The following is a 12,437-nucleotide window of genomic DNA, read 5'->3' as shown; positions in this document are numbered from 1 at the left end:
GAGAGAGAGAGAGAGAGAGAGAGAGAGAGAGAGAGAGAGAGAGAGAGAGAGAGAGAGAGAGAGAGAGCGGTTTGTTCCCTCTATACATTTCACATTGAATAAAAGTTGAGTGATGAGCCGTGAGCTGCAGGTGGGACTGCAGAACTCTGCATTGGAGCTTTCCATGACTCAGAGCGTGGAAAAGTGTCTGCTGTCATACTTTATGTATCTTTCTAAGTCGGGTTGCCTGCCTGCCTGGCGTAGAATTTAAGGTGTAGAAGGTCCATTTCCTTTATTACCTTCATGAACAGTTTTGGGAGTCAGACTTTTCAATATTAACGCGATCCCAATCACTGTTGTTTCTTGTTCTACTGCAAGGCTCAGAAATTCTGACCAACATTTACATTTAAATTCTAATACAGTGCTGCCTTGAGATATGAGTGACACGTTTTGGGATACATGCTGTCGTTCAATTTTTGCTCTGACTTGTCAGCACAAACTTGAGATACGAGCGCTCTGTGGTGGCAGGGAACTCAACTCTACACACTTGACACTAAACAGCAATGTGACAAATAGTTGATCAAATCTTCAAAAAAGAGACTTGAAGCTAGCAAACGAAACTGATTAAACATAAAACAATGAGAACTACACTTTGTCGACATATTGTTGTTGAAACATTTGTGCTAATCTTTTGCTCAAAGGATTAAAGAATTGCAACATAGATGCTAATTAGCATTCACATTTAAGTACTAGCGGGGCTTTCCTTTAGACAGTCGTTTAGTTGTTTTAAAGACACTAAGTGTAATAATTAACAGTACTCACTGTCATTAGTCATTGTCCTTTGTGCAGAACAGCACTAGTGCCGCATGGATGAGCTTAGAGAGTAGTTGAAACGTTATTATGAATCTCACTTCAAGGCAGGACATCCCATTGTAATATGACTGGCTGCTGCAAAGACATCAGTACTGCCTACTTCTGTGTGATTCATAATAATGCCTCAATGATCGGTATAGCTGTCTCTCTCAGACTGGTCCCAGGGAGACAACGCGGGCACACCAGAAGAAGCAGCTTTCGATTGATGCAGTGTGACAAAGAAACATCAATTTCATTCTTTTTAATTTGATTGATTTACCTCATTACTTTGCTGTTTCCTCCTCATTCAAATTAGCATTAGCGACATTTTTGATGAGCGGCCCGGTGGTCCAGTCGTAGACCTCACAGTGCAGAGGTACCAGGTTCAATTCCAGCTGCGGCCTCCCTGTGTGGAGTTTGCATGTTCTCCCCAGGCCTGCGTGGGTTTTCTCCGGGTACTCCGGTTTCCTCTCACATTCCAAAAACATGCATGGCAGGCTGATTGAACACTCTAAATTGGCCCTCGGTGTGAGTGTGAGTGTGGATGGTTGATCATCTGTGCGTGCCCTGCGATTGGCTGGCAACCGGTTCAGGGTGTCCCCCGCCTACTGCCCCAACACGGCTGGGATAGGCTCCAGCACCCGCCGCGACCCTCGTGAGGATAAGCGGATCGGAAAATGGATGGATGGATAAATACTGATTCTAAAGGGCTCCAGCTTATGTATGTGGCACACTTGCGTACTATTATAGTCCACGTTTGTACAGTGTTGATGGTTTCTATAATGGTGGGATGAAGATTTGGAATATGTTGGGTGAGTCCCCAATGAAGGCATTGAAATGCATGGGGCATTTTTCTGGTTTCTCTGTTGTAACATTTGTATCAGTGTGTCGAAGCCTTACGGTGATCGGTTTTAGATGCCGCAGACCAACTTTAAAAATCTTTCCGCTAGGATTTCATAATCATCTGTATTTGCGTTTGCTCAGGCAGCGTTGCTTTTCTCGGCGACTTGGGTTTCTAATTCAGTGTCGTTTTCCCGCTTGTCTTCTCGATTCTCTGTTGGCTTTTCAGTGACTGTTGATGCATTCAAATAGAGGTTGTTGATTGTAACGGAAACCCTAATTGGTCTGATGTCAGTAAGTGTGTGTTCATGCTTGTCATGGCAGGACTAGCGGTTAGCACGTCTGACTCACATTTCTGAGGTTTGGGTTTCTTTTAACACTCCCTGTGGCCTAATGATTCAAGCCGATAACAATAAACAATGCAATGTGATTGTGTAAAGAAAAAAAAAAGAAGAATGATTGGATTTGTGAAAAAGTGTGGAAGTTCATCAGAATGTACTTTATATTGCTCACTGAATGACTTTTTTAGAAAATTGTTGATATTCTGTTGTTTGGGCTTCAGTGTCTTGTTAAAGGAACGTAAATGTATTCAATTCAAATGCCATAGTTTTACATTTTGCAGTTGTTCTGATTACATTAATTCAGAAGTATCACAGAAGTACAAAAGTAACTTTGCTAATGCTTTCATAACTTTATGGTGAGGTGGCACATATGTGGATCAAAAAACACATTTTAGTCCAAATCCACATAAAATGTAGTTCTTTGATGGACAGACATGTGAACAAGGCTGTTTTTAACTTATTAAGAAACTATTGTTCGGGCCCAGCATATATCAAAATTTTCAAAATATTTGTGGCGCCTAAAAATGCACCTGTTCGAAATTGGTCTTTAAATATTTTCCCTTTTGTGGTATGTAACAGTAGCTATATTATACAGTAACTGTGCAACTGATTTAAATAACTTTGAGTGATACGTACATTTTGATGCAAATGTGGATACAATTTATTTTCTCTTTTGGAAACTGGGGACTGTTTACGTGCGGCTGCTTTTAATGGTTTTGTTTGTTTGTTGGTTTGTCAGAGACAGGCACGACCAACCGCACTCTCTTCATGTGAGTCTTTGGGACTTAGAATTTGTTCCAAGCCAATGCTGGTTTTTGACATATTGTCGCCCTGATGTCATGCGGTAGTGTGGTTTTATTTTCATATTTGGTACGACCAAAGGGCTATGGTCTTGGTGAGTTGACAGCTTGTTGTGAAAGTGACTGCACGCTTATTTATAGCAATTACTGGAGTAACGGTTTCCTCTTACTTTTCCTTCACTCTGTGTCTGTTTCATACAATTAAACAGGAGTTGGTCAGTAAAGCGGTCAGGAGAAACCAAATACAATATCCCCCCGCCCTCCCGAAGGTCATGATGACATCACAAGTACACCGCCAAAGGATCCATAGCTTTGCTATTTTAGTGTTGCGGATAAATAATGTACTTTTCTCTCCCACTGTTTAGCTAAGCAGAGGGGGCTTTACTTACTAGATTGTGCGGGTATACTGAACGAAATGTCTGATGAGTCAGTCACGATGGCAGTTTGAATGTTTATGTGCTGAGGTGTGTGTGCTGGCAGGTGGTAAGTTACACATGGCTGTGTTTGCACAAACCCCATTCGACGCAGGGCCACAATTACTTTTGGTGTTCTCATCTTTCAGGTTATTTTCCTAAAATGCCATGAACCATTTCGTCATTGGTGGTGCTTTTCGGGTGTTTGTTTGTCTTGCAAGTCCACAACTGACCTACTGGTCTTACAAATCTTTGTTTATTTTCTTGACGGTGGCTGTTTTATATGTAAAGGAAAATATTTTGTAATGATCCCTAATGCGCCACGACTATGTCAAGAGGGAACCTTGTACTAACTTGCCACATATTTATTTACTTCGGCGTATTAAGGCCACACACCAGAAAAGGTGTACATGATGAAAAAAAGTCCCAAGTGTTGATGTGCCAAAACAATGACTGTCTGTGAAATGTAAAAAGTGAAAGGTGAAAAGATGGTCACATTAAGATGCTAGATTTCATTAAGTCTCAATGAAGAACGAAATGTTCTGATGTTATTTTCCAAAGTCCGCCTTAACTCACACTCCATGCTCATTTCAAAGCTCAAACTGTTTTGGGGGATTTTCGCGATCGAATTGATGATTCTGGAAACGGTCCAAAAGATAAGGTGAAACCAAGATTTTTGCAAAAATAGATATGTCTGGAAAGCAATCGTCTCTTGGGGAAGTTGGGCCCCAAATTGTCTAGATTAGATTTGTAGACAAGATGTGTTGACGCATTGATAGAAACTTTGTGAGCAGCAGATTCCGCCTGGGCCGAGTCATACGCTTCTTGTCCAGACATGTCCTCTGCATTGAGAAGAAGAACATAAGACAGGACCTGAGAAGGAGACCCTTTTTTCGAACATGTTCTGTCTTCATTACTCGCTGTCTGTCACTTGCAACAGTGCTCGTTCAAACTCCGTGGAGATCACACACACAAGATGATACATGTTTCTGTTCCGTCTTCGTCCTTCCTATTTTTCACGCGCCGGCATGAATGACAAAATTCCACCAGTGGGAGCAGGTTTATTTGTATCAGTGGACGTCCACCGTGGCTCTTTTGCAGCTGTTGTGTCCAGCAGTGACCCCGTGTGGAGTTCATGTCCTGTGTGGGAGGCTGTGACAGCCCTTTGTGCTTTCTGGGTTTCTGTCTGAGCTGGCCTGCATTCAGCACGATTCCACACAACTTTGAGCGCAGCCCCTGGAAAGTGAGCATTTCCTCGGTCTGATTTGCGCTAAGGGGAGTTGAACCCACAATCGGTTGGAGGCTCATACCTGCGGGTCTTACAAAAAAAAAGACTAGCTTTAATGGAAAACAGACTGTGCAGTTGTCAACAATGTCTCTTTTATCTATCCCAATGCTCCTCTGCGCTTTGGGTTTTTGTCTTTATTTAATTCCACGAAAGTCCCTGGTGAAGCAACTTGAGGTTTTGTGGTGAATCTCGATTGCTCCTTCCAGATCACGGTTCGAGCCATGCCAAAAGAGCCGCGTCACTTGTGACACAAACATACAATCCAGCCCTCCCCTGCTCGCACTGCCAAGGCAGAGGCCAGCAGCCGGTGGGGAGAAGCCACCGCGCCCTGCCACAGAGGCCCAGAGGCCCACCCCTTTGTGGAAAAGGGCACCGCGCAGGGCTACTGCTCGCTTCCACCACTGCTATCATTATGCTGCCCACGTTTTTGTCCAATTCTTGAAAAAACATCTTACTTCTCAGCCACTGTGCCTGTGCTCGTATTTATATCTGGCATGATACTGACGTTGCTCTCCTTGTGTAGGACTGAAAGAAACGTCTTATGTTTGATTCCAAAACGTTTATGCTGTGTTTTTCTACTCACTTTCTTTACTCCATTACAGCACTTGGTATGGAGCAGTGTTTTTTTTTTTTGGAAATGCTCGACACATAAATTCGAGTTGAACTGAGGTCATTTCTGTCACGATATGTTTTTGTTCATTTTGTTTTGCTTGGATTTAGTTTTGTCAGATTTTCCTGTCGCTGTTTCCATGTCTTGTCTGTGTCATCAGATTTTTGTGTCCTCGTGTTCTCGTGAGCCCGGTCCCTTGTTTCGACCAATCGGTTCCCTCTCATCACTCGTGTGAGGTATTTATCATCACTTCCCCGTCTTCTTCGGATTATTTCTGTTGCTTCTGTTTCTGTCTTGTCGTGTTCTCGTCTTGTCTTGTTCCCAGGTGTGATCAATGCACTCCCAGTTTTTGGTTTAATTTATCTCCTGTTTTTGTTTTTGTTTTTTATTCTGATACTATAGTCTTTCTGATTCCATGCACCGTGCTTGCCTTTTTGTCTTTTGTGAATAAATATTTTGGAGATTCCTCATGCTCCCCGGTCTTGCCTCCCTGTTTCCCTGCATTTTAGTCCTCGACCATGCAAAATGGTGAGCATTTCCATCAACAATTCTACCTTTACCAAGTTTAGTTTTGATTGACAATGTCATATAAATCAGATTGAGTCCTGTAAGACAAAATAAACACTTGACGTGTCTCGTCGTGAGCATTTAGTCAAATGGCAGTTGGAGTGTTTGTCTTAAGGTGTGTTTGCTTGCAGGTGATCAGTTACTCTTAATGGTGCTTGCGCAACTTCACATTGGGGCAGTTCTGCCATTCTTGTGGGTTTTTTTTTCTTTTTTTTTTTGTCATGTTTCCCCCCCCCCCCTAATTTCTCCTGAACCATTGCATCATTGTGCCTCTTTTCAAGTGTTTTGTTTGCCTTAGATGGGCTACAAGGGGCCCTCACAAAGTCCAAACAGGTTGCTAGGCACGATGAGAAGAAATTTCTCCAAGTCAGTAAATCTGTGGAGGACTCTGGCCAAAGTGTACAAACAGTGTCCTGCCTTAAAGGAGTCCGTTTAGTACATTTAACTCCCACTCATCATTGAGAGAATTTGTTCTCAAGTGACACCTCTTGTCTCACCTATGTATCGTCCTTTCTGCCCGTAGAAGGCTGCTTGTCCATCCTAATGTGTATGTAAATAGCCTTTTAGAAAAGTTTGCTCTTTTATCGTGTCGGGATATAAATTGAGGTCTCTTTCCGTGGGCATAGTGAAATGAAGTGATTGTGTGCTGCGTCTGTCTGAATTCTTGAGTTGATGTCACTTGTAAAACCCAGACCGACGAGTTTGTATGGCAAGGAAGAGAACGGGTTTGTTTATCCTCAGACTGACATCAGTTTGTGATTAGAGTTTTATACTTCAGCTGTCTCTGTCTATTGCTTATACACGCACACAAACACAAAGTCCAATCACAGCTGACCGGAGACACAGCACATATGAACTACATTTTCTCCCAGAGAAAGCCTAAACAACGAACACAACAACAATCGCGCTGACGTATGCAGATAGAAGGAACTCAATAAAAAGCATACAAGGAGGCAGAGCGGCGAGATGAAAGGAGGAACTCGCGAGGCAGGCAGTTGGAATTTAGCACATCTGCGAGCTTGGCAGGGCTCTCAATCATGTGCAATGTTAAGGAGGCTGAAAGATGGTCAGAGCACGACAAGCGAGGTCGTCTCTGCACTCACTCACATTTTTTCACCAGTTGGTACAAGAATGAACTCCTACCCCCCAGCCCCATTCATCCTTTGGTAATGAATCGTAAGAATGTTTCCCCCTTTCAAGTTGTGATGTTTAACATGATTTTAAGAATGGAATTACACACCGCAATAAATGTGAACAATTGCGCTTTTTTTCTGAGATTGCATTGCCACAGTGCTCAGTAAGACACTTCCGTTATGTTCTGCATAACATATTAAGAGCTTCTGTATATTTCTTGGCAAGTATCCGAGTTAAGCTGCTTTTCAGCCAAGAGGCCAACTCATGCTTACAATCTGCTGTGACAACTGATGTGACGAAAGAGAATTTACACAGCATGGCCACAAGTTATCTTGGTAAATGACGAATCAAGATTCAGGTAGAACAAAGAGGTCACGTCTAAGCACCTTGATTGGTTGACAAATTGCGAATTATTGAATGATTTTCTTGTCATCAAAATACTAACATAGATAATGAAACAAAATTTATACTTGGTATATATAATTACAGTGTAAGTAGCACATGGAGGAGTAAGTATGTCATCTTCAAGTCCATAATTCCTTGGTTCAGATTTTGGCTCCGGTCTTCCTGTGTGGAGCTTGCATGTTTTTGTGGATTTTCTCATAGTACAGCACATTCCTCCCGTATTTTAAAAACAGACATTGAACCCGATAATACTTCTTGCCTGAAGTCAGCTGGGATAGGCTTTAGCACACCCGCAACACTGATGAGGACTAGCGCTTTTGAAAATGGGTGATGAATGCAGGGTCAGAGCTACAGAGCGGCCAGGTTTGGCCATGGCCACCCCATGTCAGTCAAGCTAACATTATGGCTGAGAAGTCATGGTTTATGGTTTATCATACTATCCACAGTCATGGTCTTATGAAGTAAAATGCACACACACACACACACACACACACACACACACACACACACACACACACACACAAGTCTTGCACACACACTCATAATATAAACAGGAACAAATCTAAGGAAAAGAGGTAACATTGAGATTCTTGGTATGTGTGAATTTTATTCCATGAAACCCTGACTATGGAGTGTATGATAAAGAATCACAGATGCACACACGGCCACCCGTGGCCTGGCCACCACACTGAAAAACTTTTGGCTACGTCCCTGGATGGATGCATGGATAACAATTTGTTTGCAGACTGCGAGTGATTTTGGTGTTGCTTTCGGTGATTCATACCCTACAAAATAAAATCCTAATGTGGCTCATTCTAGTCACTCCTTGAATGAACATCATGCATTTTACTGGCTTTACTGTCAATGCGCTGATTGGCTTCGCCACTTTCTGTTCCTTCCATAGTTGCTGCGTCATGTAACAGTGTCTGAAAAACGCTGGAGGGCCCGGACGCGCGCAAATGGGGTGGTCGGGTGGAGCGATGAAGGCGACGAGGGATTCCCAAGCGGCGACTGTGATGATGAGGACGAGTGCACTGGCATGTCGGGCCTGGGACCACCACCACGACGCAAACGTTTACGCGTCTTTGCAGGTTAGATGGATTCATTTATTTATGACCTTTTTTTGTCCATTGGTGGGTACCCGTTCGACTGACCAGAGCTGTACAAAAGCAGGTAATATTAGGTACAATGATGTACTGTTTCCACCTGGTCAGCCAGAGCCAATACCATATGGGTGATGGAAACGACCTCTGGTCGCCCATTGATCAAGCCGACTCTTAACCAGCATGTCATCGTCATACTTCAGGACACACAGCTTCAAATGACAAAAATAGACACTAATGCTGTAGTTAGTTGTGTAGACAATAGTCTCCTTTTTTGTTGCCATTAGTCATACCAACTACCAACTCAAATCTGTCACCTCACCCATTGTTGTTGTGTGTTTGCTTGTGTTGTTCCAATTCATTCTTTCAATGTGCTGTGAATTTCGTAGCTTTGCATAGCCCTATTTTAAACTGCCCCCATATCAAAGCCATATAGTGGACCCCCACTATTTATAGGGATTGCCTGACTGAAAATAGTCAATTTCTGTAAATAAATAAATAAATAAATACATAAATAAAAAAATTGACATTACTCGAAAAGTGATTATACTGTAATTGCCTATATTTCAAGTTTAAAGTTAGCGTAATTGTGTGCTCTTTGGGCACCCTGAGCTCTTGGAAAAGACTGCTGTTTCCTGACCTGAAACTGCTGGATCCAAGCAGTCGCGGCATGAACTGGCAGTCGTTGATAGGTTTCACAATGTTCTGGTGAGCGGTTGGTACGGTGGTCTGATGTTATGATTCGTCCCAGTTTGGTGAGACTTTTCTCAGCCAAAGCAGACAGACATGGGCACCACGGTGTGCAGAATTGCTCTTCCACCGACTGTCAGTCACTAGACTGAACTCGGCTGCTGGGTTCAGGTGACAATAATGGTTTGTTCTCACTTTAAAAGACATGCACTTGACTTTATGAGACAGTCTGTGAAAACATTTCGGTCACAGGCTATGAAGTAGTTGTTCATTAACCAAACTTGAGCTTTTTGACTGGTTAGCGCACGGCAAGTTTCCCGCTGCAGTGAGTCAAAGTGAGCAGAGTCCAAACACAAGCAGAGGTGTTTACATGACGACTGTACATCTTGACACAAAGGTGACACTATGAGGTGGAAGACGTGAGACTTCCTCAGGTAGCCGCCTCGAGTCAACCTCTTGACCTCAAGGCTGTCAGTTAAAATGGTCAGACGGGCTCGGCTTAGACCAAACAAAGAGCAACTGAGGCTACAAACTGCTTGCAGAAAAGAAATCAAACAGAAAAAGAGGGAGAAAACTGCCGGGGAGCGGGAACAAGGGAGCCCAACACGCCGACACAAAGCCAGTGCAGCTGAGCAAACAAGGCCAAGGGAGTAGTCCGCCTGTTGGGGATGTTATGGCAGAGATTTGGGTTTTCTGGGCAGGGAGCAAAAGTAAGAAGCAGAGGTTAACACGGGAATCTTGGAGGGCCGTCACTTCCAGCGGACATGGCCGTGAGAGCCTCATGCCATCGCTTCTGGACTCTTAATGTCTCACTTCCAGGCACATCAAACTGTGTCTTATTTCTTTACAAGCTGCTGAAGGTTAAGTCAGTGGGACATTAAAGCTATAGAAGCAAAGCTCCATTTGAAAATTCCCTTTAGCCTTCTTCTTACAGGTCCGCCTTCGTTCGACAACTGTTTTGAAGGAGGAGTGGCAATGTGTGTTGTGTACAGTATTTGTAATCTCGACAACAGAAGAAACTTTTAAGATATTAAATGTTGGGATGTGTGTTCCCAGATTTCGATTTTGCTTCAATTTTGTGACCGTCCCCAGGCTGTTTGGGCCCCTGTGCATGTAAGCTAGAAATGTTTGCAGACCTTGGTAAGTCCCCACTCATTGGCAGACACACAGATAGCGGCTGATAGCCTGCAATGACCCATCAAAATGCTGACCTTGCATGGCCCTTTCAGGCTGTTTTGGTCAAATATGGGACTGGGGGATTGAGGTTCAAAGGTCAACCTACAGAGCATGAGGGCTAATGGGCTGGATGTCTGAGCTACTCTTATTGCTAAGCTACTCTTATCCTATGTCTTTCCTTGCTCCTACTGTCTCTACAATAAGCCGCTCTCGCACAACTCTAATTGCCCCACGGGGATAAATAAAGTTTTCTGAATCTGAATCTGAATCTGTGGGGCTATTGAATGGACGAGCCAATCCTGCTTTCCCAAAGCCAGGAGTGCAAGGACGATTCAACACATGACACAGACAAATACTCAAAACAGAAAGGTGACAGAAGGCACAACAATAAGGTGCTGAGAGGTCCGACGCGGGGCAGAGATGCCCGCATGCTTAGTTGTCAACCTCCAAACACACAGAGGATGTACCCAAAACGTGCCTAATGGTTGATCTGTCCCCACTCGCCCTCAACACGGATTCCATGACTGACTGATTACCTTTGCTACTTCTACACACACACACACACACACACACACACACACACACACACACACACACACACACACACACACACACACACACAGTTCCCCTCTTGACCAATCATTCCTCTTGCCGAACATTCCCCAAAACATTCCAGGCCAGGAGAGCTATTCCAGGACAGGGACAACCTCCCGGCCCCTCCGCCCTGCCCCCCGACCCGTCACCAGCAGCCAAGCACAAATCAGTCTTTACTGTGACCTCTGATGACGTGTCATTCCCTGCTGTGCTTTGTGCTACGGAACTGCTAAATCATTTGAGGCTTTTTTGTTGTTGTTGTTTTTTTACATTTTTATTTGATTTTTCTACCTTACCTCCTCGTGAGTGGCAACACGGTGAACGAGTGGCTACTACATCTGCCTCACAGTCAGGAGTTGAGTCTCTGTTGGAACATCTCTGTGTGGAGTTGTGTTGTCACTGCAAATGACTTGACTGGCGAACAGTTGAGGGTGTACGCCGTCTCTCGGCGAATTTCAACTGATCCAGTTTCACGCTAGCCTACTGAGGGCAAGTGACATAGAAAATGACTGGATGGATCTTCTTAAGCATTCCTTCACATTTGTCACAGTGGTTTGCAGAACATTGTCTAGAACATTCACTTTCGTCGCCTGCACCACCACGTGCTCAATTGTCACACTTATGTCACAACTATAAATACTTTCATAAGAAAATCTTTAAAAATGAAACAGAAATATATGTTCAATTAAGGATGATATGCTAAATATTTGATGGGTTGTTGTTTTTTTTGTACTCTGCAAGAATTATTATTTATCATGTATTGAACGTGACGGTGTGGGCAGTGATGAATGGATGTTGATGAGGGCTCACCTGTGTTTTTATGCTTTCACAACTGGCCTCAAACCGTTCACCCTCTATGACTAAACTCTTTCTTTATTGTCTTGTCGAAATGTATACTTTTTTTTTGGGTGGAGGGGGTAAAACGGCAAAAGAAGTACATCGCTCACTACACCATTCAATGTAAAGTGAAATGCAAGTTATATCTTAGGACTAAAGTAAAATGAGTATAAATTGGAATTCCTCCAATGAAAGGTTATTTTATTGTACAAAGCCATATTAGGGCCTCTCTGAAAAGACAAAATACTAATGATGCTAGAAGACTTCCAATCAATATCATAACTTAATAAAAAGTAATTCTGTAGGAAAAAAGTTACTCGAATGAAGTCAGGAACAAACTCAAGTTTTCACATTATTGAAGTCATGATATTACAGAATTATTTTACAATAATTATTTCTAATATTTTTTTACCATCAACTAGGTTGATATTAAGACCGTTGAAAGCCAGAGCACTTTTTTTTTTTTTTTTTTTGCCCGGCTGGATACGCATTGTAACTCAATGTCCTCAGCAGGAGCCACGTGAATAGACCTCTTGTAATAACGGTGCACTCAGACGCTCGGTCATTTTAAGTACCCCAAAGGAAAGCTTTTCTTCTGGAAGCTTCGGAGCATTTCATTAAAACGGCAGGTTATCAAATTCCAAAGTGGAAATATTGCCATCATGTCAAACTGTTCGTCTTTGTGTAAAAGAAAGAGGAATGTGGTGAGTGAATGCAGGGGAAGAGTAGAATGTGACCAAAAAAAAAACCCCAAAAAAAAACCACCTTTGATAACTTTCGGTTGATACACTGGGAACCTAAACATTGT

General features: G+C 43.0%; 1 protein-coding gene across 1 annotated transcript in view; it reads left to right on the top strand.

The window, feature by feature from the left end:
- The window catches only part of gpc3 (glypican 3), a 97,510-nt gene that overhangs the window by 72,037 nt on the left and 13,036 nt on the right, over window positions 1-12,437 (top strand). The window contains exon 7 of the mRNA XM_019884422.1: window positions 8,134-8,320. Coding sequence (XP_019739981.1) covers window positions 8,134-8,320 — 187 coding nt within the window. The remainder of the gene's footprint in view (window positions 1-8,133; window positions 8,321-12,437) is intronic.

Source organism: Hippocampus comes, unplaced genomic scaffold (genome assembly GCF_001891065.2).
Source record: "Hippocampus comes isolate QL1 unplaced genomic scaffold, H_comes_QL1_v1.1 scaffold156, whole genome shotgun sequence".
NCBI classification, from domain to species: Eukaryota; Metazoa; Chordata; class Actinopteri; order Syngnathiformes; family Syngnathidae; genus Hippocampus; species Hippocampus comes.
Note: the sequence above shows the minus strand (reverse complement) of the source record. Positions and strands in the feature narration are given on the sequence as shown.